Raw genomic sequence first — 18,869 nt, forward strand, 5'->3', positions numbered from 1 at the left:
CAGGGAAAAAAACAAAAAAGAAACATACGAACTGAATTACTTAAAAGTAATGCGCTCGTTCGTATGAAGTTAGACAAACAATTATTCACAAAGAGAACTCCGTACGTGAGCCTTGCCACTGCAGGATACTTATGTATAACAACTGTAGCTCTTGGAGCGGCGGGTCACTATCCCTGACTACTTAGGAATTTTGCATCATGCCGACATTTGATCCTTACACTTATCAGCCTCCAAGTTGACATACGCGAGATTTCACTGATCCTTCCTGATGGCTGTCCCCAGCAGCATTTCGTAAAGTCCTGGGCGAGTTCGCGCTCGTGCTGCTTCTAGAACATTACTGTAAAGACCCGAGGAAAGTTTTTGGTTCACATGCGCCCCTGCATCCAACAGTAATTGCACAATCTCCTCATCGGCGCCCGGCTTGGCTACCGCTGCTGCAAGGGCACTGCCATAGAGTCCTGTGGTTAGTTTTTGGTTGACATCAGCGCCTGCATTGAGTAGGAGTTTCACGGTATGTTTTGCTTGGCTATACGCTGCCGCCGCAAGTGCGCTGCCGTATAGACCAGAGGTAAGCATTTGGTTGACGTCTGCTCCTGCATCTAGCAGGAGTGAGGTATTTGCGGGGCTACCAAATGCTGCTGCTGCTAGAGCACTACCATATTTCCCCCAAATGAGCCTTTGATTGGCATTCGCTCCTGAAGCAAGTAATAGCTTTATCGTCTCATGACCTATGGGCGTTGAAGCGGCAGCAGCTAGGGCACTGCCGTAGTTCCCACTGGTGAGGGCTTGGTTGACGTTAGCTCCTGCACAGAGCAGTAATTGAATAATTGTACTGCCATATCCTCCGGCTCCACGAGTAGCGGCAGCAGCAAGAGCACTGCCGAATATCCCACAATCAAGCTCTTGATTGATATCTGCTCCTGAGTCTAGCAGCAGCTGGGTGGCCTTACTACCTCCCGGGTTTGCGACTGATGCCACCAGTGCACTGCCATAGAGGCCTCCGGTGTGCTTCTGATTGATCTGGGCTCCTGTGCTTAGTAGTAGCTCGATGATTACTCGATTTCCACGTGATGAGGCAGCACCGAGAGCGGATCTGCTACAGAGCAGCCCATCAAGCTGTCTATTGACGTCTGCTCCAAGTGACAATAGCTTTTGAACGGCATATTCATTTTCGCTGAAGACCGTTAGCGCTAGAAGCGAGTTGGCTGCTTTGTTTGATTGCTCAGGGTCTACGAGTTTGGATTCCCACCATGTGAGCGGGACGCGGTGAAGGCCGAATCGGCAAACTGCTAGCACCGGATTAGAGAAAGGCTTCAGATCTTCAATGGGGAAGTCTGGCAAGTGTTTGCAACGTTCACACCAGGATCTATAGGCGGGCCCACTTTCCTCGACAGAACCGAGGAACTTCTCAACAAGCTGCGACAAGCAAGGATCAATTTTGTCACCTGTATTCCTGATATAGTGCTCATATATCCTTATGTGCACAAACCAGTGCTGCGTTGCGTAAGTGAGGATGTTGTCAATCGTAGCAGAATACCTGGAAGATCCTTGTGAAAATTGATTGTTTGCGATTAGCATATGTGTTAGGCATATTTTTGCAGCATTGGCATGACATTTGCCTATGCCCCAAAGATTTTCAAAGTATTCTTTCACGGAGAGATGCGAGGGTTGACAAAACTGTCGGGAATCCAAGACAAGGAGATTAGAGCATGAATCTAGGATGAATCGGACGTCCACGTATGGGGTTATCAAAGTATCAATCTCGGGATCCTGGCATACGAGGAAAACGAGGGCTTCTGCCGTTAAAGGCTTCTCCGAACATATAACCCACTGTAGGGCTCTCGTCGCGATCTTGAACTTGCTTCCCTTGGACTCTAGGATTCGCTGGTAGATCTCGTTGTATGCGCATTGTAGGTCAGCTGGTAAGCATCCCAGACGCTCACGAATATCGTCTTCTAGACCTAGGGATAACAGTTCCGTAGCTTGTAAGTCCACCCATTGAAACCTCGACTAATGTCATTTCGTACTCAACACAGCGTGATGGGTAGAACACTTACATGCCCTGACTCTTATCTTGAAGAATACGGACAATGTCATATTTCAGTTCGGCAGAGATAGGGGTAGCCCGGTTTTTTGTGTCTTCATCTATCTTCTGTGAGACAAATTTCTCAATGTCATCCTGATTAGCTGTTGCATCAATGCCAACGTTAGCCTTAGTTTGGAGCTGGCTTGCTATGTCACCGTCTCGCCTGCTGGTGATGAAGATTTTCAAACTTTGTATTTGCTCGACGAGTTGGCTGAAATAACTGATGAGGCCTTGCCTCGAGCCTTCTTCGCTTTCGTCTAAGGCATCTAGCACCAGTATTGTCTTCGGATATGTGGAAATTAACTGAGCTAGGAGCGCTTCGCTTTCTTCGAGGCTCAAGTCCGTCGACGGGAAACCTCTTTGTCGCTTATGGTTGTAGACTTGAAGAAGACTGTCATGGACTACTGTTTGATCATCCGCGATCGAAAGCTGCTTGACAAAGCTGCGAATAATCTCCTTTGGCTTCCGACGAAGTTTCTCATTCCGATTGCAATAAAAATATACCAGCTTCTGGCCCTGGTCCTGCAGGAACTCATCAATAACTCGGGAAACAAGCTTCGTTTTCCCAGCGCCGGCTACGGAAAGAAAGTGTGAGCTCGACACGTTTGGTAATATTGTCTTGGAAGACTCACATATACCGTGTAACCAAAATATCATTGAGTCCTTAGATAACTGCCAATCTTGGAACTCCCACTGCTCAAAGAGCCACCCACCAGTATTTGCTGTACGGCCAGTCCTCGCCAGTGTATGATGATCCTTAAATGGAATGTCTGATATCCACCCAAGGACGTCATTTCGCTTTTTATCGTCAAGAAGTCGCCATATGTTTTGGAGCGTATTATCCGCATTTTGAAACTCATTTTGATGGGTCTTGACTCGCTCAATGTCTTCAAGCACGCTCTTTAACCGTTCAAATTTGTCGGTGGAAATAACACGATCGAGGCGACTATAGCATCGTTCACAGTTTTGAGCCTCGTGGTCGATGCGTGGAATAATCGCTTCAAAGCGAGCGTTATAATCGTTAATGCAATCGAGAGTCCAAAACGCCGGTGAAATACTTGTCTTCGTGCTTCGCTCATACGCCCGGATTGCAGTAAGTAGGAACTGCAGGATTAGGACATAGAGTTCAATTACCGTGGTTTCTAAACTATGATACGCGTGCTCTATCTTTGGATCGTGGAGATATAAAAGTTCGTAGACCTTACACCGATCAACGAGGTAGAGAACCTTATCAAGCCCTACTAGGAGGGAACCCATAGCCTCGCGATCCGCTGTGGCTACCTAAGTAGGTATTGAACATCAGAATCCATTTTGGCCTTCGCTATAGTGGGTGGTCTTACCAGTAGCAAGGTTCTGATACCTGCCCATGGCAACCGCGCATGTATTAGGTCTGCATTGACAGCAATATCACCAATAGCCTTCAACTTTTCTAACCAAGTCGTGACCTTGTCTGCAATATCGCTCAAGCGGAAAGTGAAGCCATTCAAACTGACATTCCACCTTCTACTTTCAAATAGTTCCCGTTTCTGCTTGACTTCTTCAAGCAGTAAGACTGGCATATCGCTAACGATACACGAAGTTGATCGTGTGGTAGTATGTTTTTGTATTAACAATTGGTCTTTCATAGATAGTCTGTGAAGTGCCTTCTGCCAGAAGTCCGCTACCGGGGGAGACGATAAATCAGCTGGCGTATCCAGCGGTAAAGCCGTAATGCAACCTCTTTTTTGTAAATGATGGGCTGAGTCGTTCGGTAGCCCTGAGCCCCGGCGCAGCGATAGTGGTGAACGGAATATGCGCTTGAGTTGGTCCTTCATCTTAGGCTAACACGACATATCCAGATGTGAGGACCAGGAACTTAAATATGGGAAAGTAGGAGACTTGAAATACTGAAGATAGGAATATCAGAACAACTCAGCCAAAAGTGAGACGCAGTGCAGTCTTAACATCCGAAAGTGTATTTTCTTTCAGCCTTGCTAGATTAAGTATTACATATTCTCGGGGCACATGCGATTCAGTCATGAATTTGTCGCTCGCTCCTTGTCGCGAGAGTTGCGTGAAGCGTGACTAGATACAGTGAAATCATGTGAGGGTTAATCACCTCGTGACCAGCCGACAAGCTGACCAGCGAGATTGAAATAAAAGTAGACAGGCACAAGCAAGTCCTGTTGAATCTAATCAAACTTCCTAGATAAGATATTACTGCTGAAACTGAGGATTACGTTCTCCTGTCAATCTGAGCAATTATCGACAGTAAGCCTGGTGGCTGTTTCCATTCGGGTATTTCCATCATATTGTACAATCATAACAAGCCATAAGGCCAGGAAGAAACAAGACTAGAGGACATACGCTGTGAAGATGCCATGAGAGGGCAAATATGCCAAACCATTAAACCCGTTAAAAACCAACGCCCGAAGTGGAAGGAAAAGAAAACGTAAAGGAGCCGGAAGCGGCGCTAAAGGCGATGCTGCACAGGCAAAGCCGAGGTCGATGGTGAAACTGTACCGTCAAGACCATACACCGAGGAAGCATCCCCAGTATTCAGCTTCAAGGCAGTGACTAGTCTCTTCCATGACTCAAAACCTCTTTTGGCGTGATTGCGGGGCGTAGCTGGATCAGGATCAGCCAGGCTTCTGTTGAACAATTCCAGGGAAACCCAGCCCTCGAAGCCGATATCGAAGAAGGCTTTAGCGACGTCCAAGACGGGTAAGTATCCACCACGGTCCTCTTCAAAGGCAAACAGACGTGCGTTACGCGACCAGTTCATGCGGGCGGGGTTACCCTTGACATAGAAGGGGTGAGATTCGTCCAAAGGGGCACTCAGGCGTTCGCCATCCACGATTTGAACATAGAAAACCTTTGAGAGGTCGATACGAGATCGCAGGCGGGCTATAGATGCTTGGAGATCGGCATCCGCATTAGGTGTCTTTCCTGTGGGAGATGTGGGATCGGCATACACCCTTCCTGCGATATTGAACGTGTCAAGACAAACTCCAAAGTTTGGACGGTTGACCCGCTCTACAACCTCCCAGGAGTCTTCCCATTTGTTGATGTGGTTACCCCATGCTAGGGCTTCGTAGACAAAACGAAAAGGGGGGGACTGCTGAAGGCCAAGATCGGCGATCTTCTGAAGATCTGAGACAATGACAGACATATCACCTGTGGTGCGGAGCTGGCCTGTCTGAGCATCCGCGGGGAGGAAGTTAGATGGGATCTGGATGAGATCTGTGCCCAGAATGCGTGCAAGCTCAAACCACTTGGGAAGCTTCTCGGTGAGAAGACGCTCGTGCTCAGTGCGGTCCAGAAGTCCCTCGTAGTGCCAAAAAGGCTGCAGACAGATGATAGAGAGGTCCAGCGAAACACAAAGCTGGCGTATATGTTGAGCAGCTAAAATATGATCACCATCAAAGAGTAACTTGGCTAAGTGGTCAAGATCATCAAAGAATAGCTCGATGCCCTTGTAGCCGAACTGGGAGGCCTGGTGCAGCTTGGTTGGCAGATCATGGATCCCCGGGCGCCCTAGGGACATGGAACCAATTCCGAGACGGTTAGGCATTGTGAAAAGTAGTTGCTGTAATAACAGGCAACGTGGAGAACTTAGGAAGCAGTAGATGAAGAGGAAGTGGTAGGGTAGTTATGAGAGAAGGTTGTGACTGTGATCGCGATTCACTTGGGAAGTGATAACAAAGTATGAAACGGTTAAAGATACGCGAACTGCCGCGTCATGTCTTGTGTTCAGTTGACGTAGGGTTTGATCACTGGCAATTCTATAGCACACTTGGCATCGCTGTCCACGCTGGTCTTTGTGTTATTAATAAATACATTTTATCCCGCTCTACCATGGAAGAACGATTCACAAGGCTATTCTTGTGTTTGTATTATGGATGATAACTCTCCCAATGCATTAGGGCTGGAGGTTCCACCGCAGGAGACACTTAAGAGAAGAACCGCCGGCTAAGCACTTTCCCTGCCGCATTTAACCGGCTGTGAGCTTCGTACCCCCAAACCAATTGCGATGAGTAGGTTAAGGCCTTTCCTCGGCAATGAAGCTTCGCTTGGCCTTGAATTTATCCCGAAATCGTGTGGTGTGGTCCAATTTGTAGATGATCTTCTGTCCAACAAAACAATATCATATACATTCATTTTCTCTTCCCCTTATTTGCTTCCTGACACCAATATACCTCCTCAGTGATTCCTCCAATAGCACTACCAAAATGGTTCTAAGAGTTGTCGTCGTCGGCGCAGGGCTTATTGGCCCTCGACATGCCAAATCCGTGATCTCCAATCCAGATACGGAGCTCGTAGCGCTCATCGATCCGCTTCCCAATGCCGCCAGGGTAGCGCAGGAGCTACAAACGACCTACTATCCAACTGTCGAAGCCATGCTGCAGGCTATTCCCAAGCCCGATGCAGCCATCGTTTGCACGCCCAACCACACCCACGTCCCCGTGTCGCGAGAGCTCCTAGTTAGTGGCGTCCACGTCCTGGTCGAGAAACCAGTCAGTGACAGCATCGACAATGGCCTAGCACTGCTACAATTTTCGCAGAGGCCGGAGAACGCCCAACTCAAGCTGCTGGTAGGACACCACCGTCGCTTCAACCCGTACGTCCTTAAGACAAAGCAGATGGTGGATGCTGGATCTCTGGGTCGGGTTATCGCCATCAACGGCCTGTGGACATTGTTCAAACCAGAACAATACTTTGCGCCTCCAGGTGACTGGCGTCGTGCTCGGTCATCGGGTGGTGTGGTTCCAATTAACCTTGTGCATGATATTGACATTATGCATTACCTGTTCGGCCCCATTGTGCGCGTTCACGCCGAGAAGACCCTCCCGCAACGTCCTAACCCCCCTCATGAGGCAGAGGAGGGTGCTGCACTGACGCTTCGGTTCGCTTCAGGCGTTGTCGGTACATTCCTTGTCTGCGATGCTACACCCTCTCCCCATAACTTTGAAGCCGGGACCGGCGAAAATCCGCTCATTCCCAAGTGTTCTTCTGGTGCAGACTTTTACCGCATCTTTGGTTCTGATGCCTCCCTCAGTGTCCCAGATATGACGCGCTGGAGTTACGATAGCCGCCCGGACAAGAGCTGGAACCAACCATTGACGGTCGAGAAGTTTGACGTGGAAGAAGCAACTCCTTTCGATTTGCAGCTTGCCCATTTCGTCGATGTCATTCAAGGCAAAGCCGAGCCTAGTTGCTCCGGTGGAGAAGGCCTCAGAGCCTTACTTGTGTGCCAGGCTGTACAAAAGGCACTGGAAACCGGACAGACAATTGAACTAGATCAGACCATTCTTGAAGGAAACCGCTAATTGATGAGTGATATAAGGCTATGGAGTTGAAACAATCCGAAGGAAAGGGACAGAAAGAGAGAAAGAAAGCACGTCCAGGTAGGGTATAGCTAGGTTTATATAATAAATGATTATCACAGGGTTGCCAACAGAGCTCATTCGCTTCTGGGATGTGGGCCATCATACACCTTTTGGCATCATCATGCCCAGCTGTTGGAGTTCATAGTATCACACAAGACACAGCAATGCAACAGTCAGGATCAAAAATCAACATCAACCATCCACGACCTCCACTTGTTTATCGGTGCTCTTCACAAAGCCGGAATCCTCCAAGTCATGACGAAACCGTTCCTCGTCTTCGCGAATTTGTTTGAGGAGAGCCCCGTGAGCACGCCAAACAGGCTGAGTCTCGAAAAGTCTGTCCATGCTCTCTAGCGGGATACCTTTCGTCTCTGGAATCAGGAAGAACACAAAGACGATGGACAGGATCATGAGAGACGCGAAAAAGAAGTACACTCCGTAGTCCATCTTGGCAAACATCTGGGGAGTGAATCGGGAGATGAGAAAGTTCCAGAGCCAGTTGGACCCTGCCGCACAGGCTTGCGCAAGCGATCGAATGTTGGGATCGAACATTTCCTATATGACGAAGTTATTAGAGGAGAGTTTACTAATATGACATTCGCAGAAGACGGGGAACAAGCTTACCGAGTTAATAACCCATGGGGTACCGTTCCAGGAAGGGGTATAAAACACAGTCCACAAGTAGAAGAAGAACATAGCAGCAATGCCACCGCCATCCATCTGCTTATTCTCTCGTTCTGAGGGCCTAGCGACTTTGATATACGCCCCGACGATCCACAAACAGATCGAGCCACCGGCGGCACCGATAAGCAGGAGCAGACGCCGTCCCACATGGTCAATCAGCCAAAGAAGCCAGACAAATGTCACCACGGTCTTCACGACACCAAAGATACCCGTGGTGAACAAGCTTGTGTTCGAACCTGTGACACCAATACTTTTGAAAACGGTAGGACTGTAGTAGTTGATGGCGTTGATACCAGAACCATTCTGCCAAAAGAACAGCATGCTACCAAGGAAGAGACGATACAGTATCTTCTTGTTCGTCCAAGCCGCAACGAACGGCTTCCAGAAGCCCAGGCCAATAGTTGCACGCTGGTGTTCCAGGGTCTGGTCAATAGCACCGATTTCTTCAATCATGTAGATGTGGTCTTCTGGGAGTTGACGAATCCAACAGAGGTTTTTGATTGCCTCCTCTCGACGCCCCCGCAGGAATAGCCAACGCGGAGACTCTTTCAAAAAAAGGGCACCAATAATAAGGAGGCCAGACGGGATCAGCTGGACGGCGAATGGGATGATCCACTGCTTATGGCTCGGGGCTAACGTCTCATCAACGCCATACTACCAGATAAGGTTAGCTGTGTCGATAGTTTGTAGGAAATATAACAAATAGGAAGCACTTACACAGATCCAAAATCCTACAAGCCCACCAATTTGCCACCCCAATTCGTAAACTCCAACCAACCGTCCTCTGATCGCCGGTGGAGATAACTCGGAGATATAAATAGGAGTGATATTCGAGCCAGCTCCCACTCCCAAGCCAGCAAGCACTCGTCCTCCATAAAGTAAGCCAAATCCACGGTCACCATTAGTACCAAGCATTATGCCAGCACCCAAAGTGAATATAACGGCAGAGACCATCAGACCCCATTTTCGACCCCAAAAATGGCCGATGGGATAGGCGAAGAATGCACCAAAAAATGCACCAGCCTGGTAGAGAGAGACAATGTTGGCGCTCACTAGGTCTTGGCTCGCGGCAGACATGGAGTCCCAATCAAACTCATCCTTGAATGACTGGAGAGATATAGTCGTACCAATGAAGGCACTATCATACCCGATCATACAAGACGTGCATGAGGCGACAACTGCGAGGAGGTATATCTTCCAGTTGTACACCTCCTTGGGAGTTGGTCTATCCTCGACTAGAGAGAGGATAGACATGGTGACAGTGTGGTCACTCTTGATGAGATGATCAGAGCTTCTTCAACAACCCAAGTCAGATTCACAGGGATTGAGAGTGCGTGTGAGAAAAGAGTGAGATTGGAAGGTAAGTATGATGAGAAAGATGAAAAAGAAGTGCCGCGCGCCAGGGGTCTAAATACTTATAATCTATCCCCACGCTAAACGACAACACCCTTGTTTATGGCGCATGGAACGAAAATCCGGGGGTGCGAGCTGAAAACAGCCTGGGGTTGCGGAGATGGATTGTTTTTCCACAGCCTGTTTAAGTTATCGGCGGCAAAACGAATCTAATCTTCTAGTAGGCACGTGGAGGAAAGTTTTTTCTTTCTCCTCGTATCATCTTGCCCAGACGCAGTTAAACTTTGCTGCACTACGAATGAGCCAAGCCAGAATGACTCTACCAGTCGCAATGAAATCTCTGACATTGCTGTTGGCACGCCGCTCCGATTCCGCTCAAGTGGGTGTGGGACTAAGACGGCAATGCTGGCGAGCATTTGTGGGGAAGCCAAGGAACCCAAGAACTATAAACGACCTTAGTTACTTAGTGTTTTCGAGGAAAGGAGACCCCAGACTAGGTAGAGCTAGTAAGGGGGAAACCCCAGGCTTCCCCAAGCATTACATGGACCATCTGGGTGGACTAACGGCCAATAGTCATTGGCTAGATGTCATAGGTGGCTGGGGAAAGAACTTCGCCGGGAAAGATTCTTTACCAATGTATTCCCCATGGGGGTCTGTGTGGCCACTGGACGACAAGATTAAGCGAAACGAGCTCCTTTTTAGCCCAGGAAAAGCGTTCTCCCCGGCAATTGTTCTGCAGAAAGTTAGAATTAGGTTAAAGTTGGGCGGTCTCTGGGCATACCAAGGATATCCATCTTCAGTGGCGGTGGCTGCATACATTGCACCGAAACAAAGCATATTGATCACGATGAGTATACCAGCAACGATAGGAAAGGTTGCACATCCCGTCTAGATGGGCCGTAGTGGAAGTATCTTGACACTTTTGTGGAGTCGAGTACAGAGCAAGTGGAGTGCGATCTCGGAGGAAGGGAGCGAAGACGACGGAGAAGTTCCGCTGGGTTAAATTCATTGAATCTCGGAACAGTCACGGGCCTAAACTGAAATCTTAAACGTTTCTCCGCCGCATTGCTTGAGTTGTGGAATCCTCCAACGACCATTGGCTTTCATTCTCGTCGGATGAAAATTGAACTAATAATTTTCGTATTAGTTAAACGAACTGGTGGCATACTAGTTTCCGTCCCCTCTGTTGCTGCACATCATTTATATACTACTAGATACCCAATCCAATCTCTTTTCAAACATCGCCTATACCATTAGTTTCACCTTCCGTCACAATGGCAGCACCGCAGATTGTGAACGATGCTCAGCCCGAGGAGCCCATTACCAGTCCAGCTGAGCTGGATGGTGTCGCATATCTTTATGGCCATCCTTTGCTGAACTCCCTCTCCCCACCACTCCATAAGACCGTCTACAGCACACTGGGTTTGAATTGGGCCCAGGTACCTCTATCCAGCGTTTATGGCACTTCTGCGACTTACCCTCCACCATACACTCGGTCACCTCCAATCGATAAATACTTGGCCGCCATCAAAGCTAACCCCAAGTTCGTCGGCTCCTCTGTCACCATGCCACACAAGGTAGCCATCATGCCTCACCTGGACGACCTCACCGAGGACGCAAGACAAGCCGGAGCCTGCAACACCATCTTTTTACGCGAGGAGCAAGACGGTAGCCGCTCCTACGTTGGTACAAACACCGATTGCATTGGCATCCGGGAAGCCTTACTACAGAACTCCCCATCCACGGAAATATTCCAGAACAAGCCTGCCTTGATCGTCGGTGGAGGCGGCACAGCTCGCTCAGCGATTTATGTACTACGCAAATGGCTCGGTGCCAGCAAGATCTACATTGTGAACCGCGACGCGTCGGAAGTCGAGACTATTCTGAGCGAAGATAGGGAACGGAATCCTACTTCGATGCAGGCTCCCCTCATTCATGTCACTGATCCCGCAGTGGCAGCCTCTCTTGAGGCGCCGGTGGCCATTGTCTCGGGTATCCCCAACTACCCGCCGAAGACTCCTGAGGAGATCAACGCCCGCCAGGTGCTCCAGGCTTTCCTGGGCGAGGCTTCTTCTTCCGATAAGTTCAAGGGCGTCATTCTGGAGATGTGCTATCACCCTGTTCCCTGGACGGAAATTGCGCAGCTCGCTTCGACGGCTGGCTGGAAGGTTATCCTGGGCTCAGAGGCATTGATCTGGCAAGGCTTGGAACAGGCCCGTCTCTGGACCGGTCAGGACGTGGTTGCTGTTCCTGGCGTGGTGGAGAAGGTCAAGGATATGGTGGCGAAGTCGCTAGCTGAAAGGTCATCCAAGTCTAATCTTTGATTTTCTTTCTACATAACATTCTCTATACATGATTCTTGTATATAACATACCCTAGAGCATAGCATATGTGATAAGATTAGATATGTCGTCATGAACTGACACGAGTCCTTCTATAAGTCTGGTCGTCTATATAATCCTTAGAAAGCCAAGAGATTGATAAAACTTGAGGAAAGAATTAAGCACCAGGCCGTGTGTATTCAAGTTCTCGTACACGCTTCCATACCTCCCTCACTGTTCTCTCCTGTGTCTGTCGACCGGTCTCGGTTGCCGACGGTCCTGCCGGTCTTGGATCGAAATTAGCCACCAATTACTGCTCAAGTGGTCGCAGGAATACCCTACCTAATAGCCAAGTACAAGCGGCTACCCAGTCGCACATCCCCAATTGGGGCAGTGTCAGGATCCGCTGGTGGATTAGCAGTTGTGACCAAGCCGCCCGCTTCAAGGAGGATCGCAATTCCAGCAGCCACGTCCCTAGGCCAGTCAGATTAATATAACTCCAAAAAAAAAAAAAAAAAGAGAGGTCATCGCAGAATGCAAAGGACGGGGACTCACCATTCCCAACAGCCACCCTCCCACCAGATATCGAACGATCCCATCGCAGTGTACGCCAAATCTAACGTCGCACTCCCCAGACTCCGGACACCATGAACCATTCCTCCCTTTCCATTCCTCCCTCCGATCTCAGCGGCCATGTTCACAAAGCTCTCAATTTTGCGGTGCATGTTGCCGTCGGGAATATCACGGCGATCCTTCCCCCATTCACAGGAAAAGACACATTTGCTGGGTGCATTAGCGGGCATCGGTGGGATAGATGGGTTGCGGATGAGTGGAAGACGACGCTTTTCATTAAGCCAGGCACCACGGTTGATACATGATGAGAAAAGTTGGTCTTGGAAAGGAGCATAAATGACTCCAATGACGGGTTTGTGGTTGACGATAAAGCCGATGGAGACACAGAACATGGGGAAGATATGAGTGAAGTTAACCGTTCCTAAAGCTTATGGTCAGGGAAAGAATTTCAGTATGAAGCACGAGATTTACCATCTAATGGATCAATACACCATGTTGGCTGTTCATCGATGAGATAGTCTCTAGACTGTCCTTTGGCGTATGTCTCCTCCCCAAGAAACCTTTGAGTGTCTGTCAGTGGTTTTATTCAGTAATGATCGGGAGGGCTGACTGACTTATGATAAGGATATTTGTCGTTAATCGCGGTCTTGATAAATACTTCCACATCTGGTATAGACATCGTCAGATCGCTTATAACGTTGTTATCTCGATAAGAGCGCAATAGAGCTACCTTCATCCGTCTGAGTCACGATATCCACTGCATTCTCTTTTTCTTCCACCGACTGGCTCCCCTCACCCGCGATCCGCTTTTCAATGCTGTCTAGTAAAAGCTGACCTGCTTTACGACCGAGGTCTACCGCAAACGCGTAGATCTCGTCTAGTTGCTCCTGGTCGAGTTGCATGACCGTCATCATGCGGGGTCGATAACGATAAGTGCAAGATTTTCAAATGGTTACCGTGAGGGGCGTGTGTGGAGTTTCTTGGGCTGGTTGTGTTCTCTTGAGCATGTACTACTGAAAGACAAATAAAGTGGACTATTGAAGATGACTGACTCCTCATGGACCGGTCGAGCTTTATGAGTGCAGGTGATCTCCGCGACCGTGAGTAACCGATAAAATTGACTATCAACGGGCTCCACATTGCTTCTTTCCTCACGTGGGTGGCTAGTAGCCATCTTGATGGGGTACATGCATGAACCTACCACGAAAATCTAGCTAGTAGGTCAGCGAAGATGCACTGATTGGCTATGATATTCAGCATAAATTCGACATCTATTTTGTGTTAAAGATATCTTTTGGTGCCCGGGCCAAATTGCGGGCAATGGAAGTGGGATCTTCAACGTCTACCAAACCTTAGTTGAGTAGTGGACTCGTAGTGCGCACTAAGGGCGAGTATCAATGACCATTCGAGATGCCTGAATCTGATCTATAATGCCTTTTCAGCCTCTCATTAAGAAACTGACTTTTGTATATCTGTCCAGCAGGGCGTACGGTATGCTTCCAGCCCTATGTACACAGCCACGCACAGTATGTGTACTGTAGGTATCACGGGAATCAACTACTACATGCATACAATTGAATACTGTCATGATTTTGCCTTAGGTAGAAGAAGTCCTTTAACTTTCTGAGGAATATAAGACCTAAACCCAGGAGATACCTTTGTCAATATCTCAATACAGTCCAGTCTTCCTCACTTCAAGTTGTGCACAACAGCAACACCAGCATAGCACAGCGTATGCGCCGGCTTCCTGTGGGTGTTCGGCATGCCGGGAAAGCGTTCTCCCCATAATACCGGAGTTTTCTTTAGTCCAATGCGGAGAACCCTGGTTTCTTCTCCACTGAAGGTTTCTGGTTGCCACTTTCAATGTAATTACCAGTATACTTAATTGATTACGAATATGGGTTTAGGTTCTCATTATGCACCAGATTTATGAGAAGAATACCGCGCATTCTTACCTAGGGAAAGGATTTCCCCTATATCACCGAGGGGTTTTAGCTACTCCGTAATACTTACTAAACTTGAATGCAGATGATTTACCCATGCGATAATATGAGTATGAGAATATAACAGTGAAACTAGAAATAGTTCTCTAAACAAAATTACTACCAGTTTCTACCTTGCCTTACACCACATCCTAAATACCACACTTCCTCCTCAAGAAATTCAATTATCACGAATAACGAAACCCACCCGACAAGCCCCTCATATACCGATAATTCAAAATGGGAAAGTCAATCCTCCTCATTAACGGCCCCAACCTTAACCTCCTGGGTACTCGTGAGCCTCATATCTACGGCTCAACTACTCTCGCAGACGTCGAAGCCTCAAGCAAAGCCCACGCTGCTTCATTAGGAGCTACTTTGGAAACCTTCCAGTCCAATCACGAAGGCGCAATCGTTGATCGTATTCAAGCTGCACGGAATAACGTTGACGGAATCGTTATCAACCCTGGTGCATACACGCATACTTCGGTGGCTATCCGGGACGCCTTGGTGGGAGTGGATATTCCTTTCATCGAGCTACATGTGAGTAACGTCCATGCAAGGGAGCCATGGAGGCATCATAGCTATCTCAGCGATAAAGCAGCCGGGATAATTGTTGGGTTGGGAGTATATGGCTATCAAGTTGCGGTGGAACATGTGGCTGTGAATTTCAAGTCGAGGGAGGAGAAGGCTGCACTTTGAGTGTCAGTTACAGATGCTTCATAAGGGAAAAAATAAATATATGAATAAATCTCAGCTTGATGATTGTTGATGTATAGTATAATATGTAGATATTTCATTACAAGGGTTACTCGATGTGAACATCGGTTAGGTCGTCCATTCATTTCTGTCACTATGCACCAATGAAAAATTATATACGCCTTAATATATACAATCGAAGAATTAGAACTAAGGTAAAAAAGCTATGCATAAACTCTTCATAGCCCTTTGCTGGGTAGCTATCGCACTACAAGGACCAGCCCATGAGATGGTGCTTTGAATCAAATGCCACCAGCGGGGCATGTCTAACAAATGAGCAAGCCAGAATACTCAAGGTCTCAAGGCCTTCTGAGCTTACCCTGAGGTTCACTTGGTATTACCCACCATCAAGTTTGTGGCTCAATTACCAGTTGAGACTCCTGTGGTAGCAGCCCCCGGAGGGTCGGGCATTGGTATTTGCTGTGTCTGGGCCAGAAGAAAAGGCTCTACTTGACTCGAATATGAGTATAGTTCCGGGATTCCCGCGTCTGGAACAAATCCTAAATTTTGCATGAACTCTGGCTGATTATCCGCGCTGCAGTCCACATGTCAGCGATTTATATGTATAACGAGTATCAGGGCTACTCACTTTTCGGTACCATCCAACGATGCTAATTCATCAAACAATGCATCGAGATCAGGAGCAATCCGCGGTCGGTGGAGAGACCCGTAACTGTCAATGTCAAGAAAGGAGCCAATGTTATTATTCTGTTCACTGTATGGAGTTTGATATTGTAAAGGCTGAAATGAATTCAAGTCCGGTAACGAAGCCGCTCCGTTTATCGGCCTTGTGGATGAAGATATTGAGGCGTGTTGCCTATGAGAAGTAGGCTCCCTCGGTTGAGAGGCTTGCTGTAACGTTTCTGTTACTCCCCGGTTAATATTCACCGATGAGGCAGGGGTTGGTAAAGACAATGCTGCATTATCCTCAGCATTTGATGCCGGTCGCATCCAAGAGTTCGAAAGAAGTGCATCAGCTGCACCAATGTCTAGGTGCGTACTGTCTATTGCCCCAGCTCTCCTTGTTACATTTCCCGGGATTGGTATTTCGGAAAGGTGGAAAGAATTCTGATCGACCGAGGTTGGATTTGTCAGGCTTCGTGGTCGCTGGGTTGCGGATATTGAGGACACACTTGGTGTCATTGTTGTTAAACGTACATCTGACATGTTCTTCTCTTGAACATGCCACACAGTCGCGAGATGGGAGACAAATGATCGTAATTTCTGCTTTAGGCCAGAATCAAGATCAAACAATAGAGATGAATTATGTGTTTCGATCTCCTGGGGCGCGCTAAGCGAGAGGACCGTACCAAAGGTAGGGAAAGTTGCAGAGAGACTGTAAGTCTCCATATACGTTTGAAGTAATAATAGTAGTCTTTTTGAGCTTTCTGTCGCGCGCCCCTTGTGTATCGCCTCTTGTACGTTGGCGTCGCTTTTCTGGATTGCGAATTGCAAACTCAGAGTAGCAACGACACCTTCATACATCATCTCGAGTGCAAAGATGTGAGGTGAAGCTGGCTTCGCTGAGTTCGCTTGCACATCAACACGATAACTCTTGGGAAGAGCCGAGATCCAAATTTGTAGTTGGCGTTCCAACACCTCCAACTGAGAGGCAGAGCTAGTCATAGATTGCTTGAAACAGCACAAATCGTTCAAAATGCATATCAATGAGATAAGTCGGTTAAAAGTACTCAATGCGTGGAGCGGTCCGCGATGGAAATTGCCTCGTGATGACTCCACCGGACGAAGGCCAGTTTGATCTTCCCAAGGATGCCATTCTTCCAGACCATCCTCATTAATTGGGCCAATCTTCATCAGATCACTCTTGCGCAATGACGGGATTTGGTCAGTTTGCATCGCAACCATAGTCTCAAGTACAAAGCAGCCTAAAAACACATGCTTTGCTCGCCCAGAGCTCTTTACCCCATCTCCATTAATAGATTGGGTGCTGGGAGGGCGATCCAGCCTCAGACACTGTGAAATGCGAACGGCCTGTCCTACAAGCACCCATGCAGCTGCCCACTCTTGTTGACCAAGTTTGATAAGTGACAAGATCAGCAATGCTTGGACATGACCAATATCATAGGCACCTTCTTCTCCAGGAATTAGACTTTTGGCTGTTGTGTACAGCTGTCTAGGATTTGGCCGGTCGCTAGAAGCTTGCGGCAGTTGACGGGTCGCGGTAATCGAAGCCTCTTGAATAGATGCAAGGGCTAAAACTGCCCATAGTGCCGCATGATTGCCAGAGCCAGCAGACGTAGCCGAAACGGGGGTGTCACCCTCAGAGTGACGAAATGCAGTCCGAAGGATATCATGTTTTTCGAGTATTGGAAACCAACACTGTGTATATGTAAAGTATATGTCAATCAATGCCCAAGCATTAGAGGGGAGGCGAGGTGGGTATTTTGAAGTACTCCCAGAGGAATGGAGGATGGGGTGAGGCAGCGATGGTGGATGAGTGGCTAATATTCTTGGATCTTCTACCGCGTCATTCGGGAAGGGTGTTTGAGTGCCGGAGTCTCGGGTATTGCGTGTCAGATTGCTTTTGGCGATTGATCCAATTGTAGGTGTTTTGACGGGGGATGGCCCTGCGGTCAACGAACTCTCCCTTCCATCTCCTAGCCCTTCAGGCATATACCACTCGAGGGTATCGGAAGAGAGCACACTACTACCTTCAGCATCCTGAGGAGAATCACTATCTCCAGGTGCTCGTAGCTCTTTATCTTGCTCGTCCTCCGGCTGCTCTAACATGGTCAACATCCGCTCAACATCTCTAAGCACAGCACTATTTTTCCACGAGAAGAGAAGTGTGTCGGATCCCTCAGCCTCTTTGCCCATAGTAGATAAATGACTTGGCATATTAGCTGCCTTCAACAACGCACGAACCACATCCTCACTACCCTTTATTTTGCAGAACACAAGACCCCATAGCAATTCGAGTGTGCGAATATACCCGGTTGGTAAGCCCCTCTTTTTGGGATTGGCCTTGTAAGTGCAGGGCCTGGATAGCGAAGCGCAGGTTGAACACACTGGTTGGACCCCATCGCATTTATCCTTTTTCGAACGACAGCTGTCGCAGGCGCGCGACACCCGCTGTCTCTTGGGATTAGAGGCATGCTCATCTGCAGCATTATTCGGTCTATTATCGTCGTCGGCGTCAATCAATCGTCGTTTGGCTTTGCTGCTCCCGGAGGCTTGGCGCATGTCGCTGCTCATGATCGTCTAAATAGCAGTGCACTAGATTGTTCTGGACACATGTCCATCGTCAGATGTTGCAATCGAGATGTATCATTTGCCGGCAGAGGACTTTGCAGAAATTGAACCTCAATTCACCCCACCACACAGGGCAATGGGAACACAAGGAATATGAGCTAGTTCGTGCTGTCAAACGACACTAGATCGCTTAGTCCAACTAGAAATGGAATCTGTGCGTAACCAATCCGAATTTGGTGGTGATAGCAAAAAATCGAGATATTGATAAAATGGAAAAGCGGAGAAAGGAAAAACGAGTGTATGCCGGTGGAAGTTGGGGAAAGCGGTCCTATTGCTTACCCGCGGCTTAGTGTCAATACAGAATACGGAGCAAGCGATGACTGCCCCGAATCAAAGTAGACGGATTAAAAACACTGGGGACCACAGCACTAGTAATCTAACCTTCTCCACTTCGACTTTCGACTCATGATCACGAAGTGAACTTAGCGAGTAGGACCCAGTAAGCGCCCATCTCACTTTGTCCAGTGGT

At 48.2% G+C, this 18,869-nt stretch overlaps 8 protein-coding genes across 8 annotated transcripts; 3 read left to right on the forward strand and 5 right to left on the reverse strand.

Moving 5' to 3' along the window:
- Positions 1-252: 252 nt before the first annotated feature.
- Positions 253-3,900, reverse strand: BDV38DRAFT_285774 (uncharacterized protein; the record flags this gene model as incomplete). The annotated part of the gene is made up of 4 exons (XM_032060553.1): positions 253-2,005; positions 2,058-2,661; positions 2,719-3,367; positions 3,427-3,900. The coding sequence occupies 4 exons, from the start codon at positions 3,898-3,900 to the stop codon at positions 253-255; spliced, it is 3,480 nt and encodes a 1,159-aa protein (XP_031910549.1).
- Positions 3,901-4,312: 412 nt separating this feature from the next.
- Positions 4,313-5,803, reverse strand: BDV38DRAFT_295314 (sugar phosphate isomerase/epimerase family protein). The gene has a single exon (XM_032062682.1). The coding sequence runs from the start codon at positions 5,637-5,639 to the stop codon at positions 4,539-4,541; it is 1,101 nt and encodes a 366-aa protein (XP_031910550.1). The 5' UTR covers positions 5,640-5,803; the 3' UTR covers positions 4,313-4,538.
- A 295-nt stretch (positions 5,804-6,098) lies between these two features.
- On the forward strand, positions 6,099-7,395 carry BDV38DRAFT_295316 (Gfo/Idh/MocA family protein; the record flags this gene model as incomplete). Its single annotated transcript, XM_032062683.1, has 2 exons — positions 6,099-6,163; positions 6,273-7,395. The coding sequence occupies 2 exons, from the start codon at positions 6,099-6,101 to the stop codon at positions 7,393-7,395; spliced, it is 1,188 nt and encodes a 395-aa protein (XP_031910551.1).
- BDV38DRAFT_160312 (sugar porter family MFS transporter) lies at positions 7,374-9,522 on the reverse strand. Its single transcript, XM_032051771.1, has 3 exons — positions 8,857-9,522; positions 8,080-8,793; positions 7,374-8,010 (listed from the first exon to the last, which is right to left on the reverse strand). The coding sequence occupies exons 1-3, from the start codon at positions 9,391-9,393 to the stop codon at positions 7,648-7,650; spliced, it is 1,614 nt and encodes a 537-aa protein (XP_031910552.1). The 5' UTR covers positions 9,394-9,522; the 3' UTR covers positions 7,374-7,647.
- Positions 9,523-10,673: 1,151 nt separating this feature from the next.
- Positions 10,674-11,816, forward strand: BDV38DRAFT_295317 (shikimate dehydrogenase family protein; the record flags this gene model as incomplete). The annotated part of the gene is made up of 1 exon (XM_032062684.1): positions 10,674-11,816. The coding sequence occupies exon 1, from the start codon at positions 10,767-10,769 to the stop codon at positions 11,814-11,816; it is 1,050 nt and encodes a 349-aa protein (XP_031910553.1). The 5' UTR covers positions 10,674-10,766.
- Positions 11,817-11,867: 51 nt separating this feature from the next.
- BDV38DRAFT_255000 (inositol monophosphatase family protein) lies at positions 11,868-13,478 on the reverse strand. Its single transcript, XM_032055376.1, has 6 exons — positions 13,117-13,478; positions 13,001-13,052; positions 12,858-12,946; positions 12,369-12,807; positions 12,156-12,287; positions 11,868-12,100 (listed from the first exon to the last, which is right to left on the reverse strand). The coding sequence occupies exons 1-6, from the start codon at positions 13,298-13,300 to the stop codon at positions 11,992-11,994; spliced, it is 1,005 nt and encodes a 334-aa protein (XP_031910554.1). The 5' UTR covers positions 13,301-13,478; the 3' UTR covers positions 11,868-11,991.
- Positions 13,479-14,373: 895 nt separating this feature from the next.
- On the forward strand, positions 14,374-15,083 carry BDV38DRAFT_255001 (type II 3-dehydroquinate dehydratase). The gene has a single exon (XM_032055377.1). The coding sequence runs from the start codon at positions 14,609-14,611 to the stop codon at positions 15,068-15,070; it is 462 nt and encodes a 153-aa protein (XP_031910555.1). The 5' UTR covers positions 14,374-14,608; the 3' UTR covers positions 15,071-15,083.
- A 133-nt stretch (positions 15,084-15,216) lies between these two features.
- On the reverse strand, positions 15,217-18,856 carry BDV38DRAFT_255002 (putative C6 transcription factor QutA). The gene has a single exon (XM_032055378.1). The coding sequence runs from the start codon at positions 18,341-18,343 to the stop codon at positions 15,713-15,715; it is 2,631 nt and encodes an 876-aa protein (XP_031910556.1). The 5' UTR covers positions 18,344-18,856; the 3' UTR covers positions 15,217-15,712.
- Between the last annotated feature and the right edge of the window lie 13 nt (positions 18,857-18,869).

Source organism: Aspergillus pseudotamarii (genome assembly GCF_009193445.1).
Source record: "Aspergillus pseudotamarii strain CBS 117625 unplaced genomic scaffold BDV38scaffold_53, whole genome shotgun sequence".
Taxonomy (NCBI): domain Eukaryota; kingdom Fungi; phylum Ascomycota; class Eurotiomycetes; order Eurotiales; family Aspergillaceae; genus Aspergillus; species Aspergillus pseudotamarii.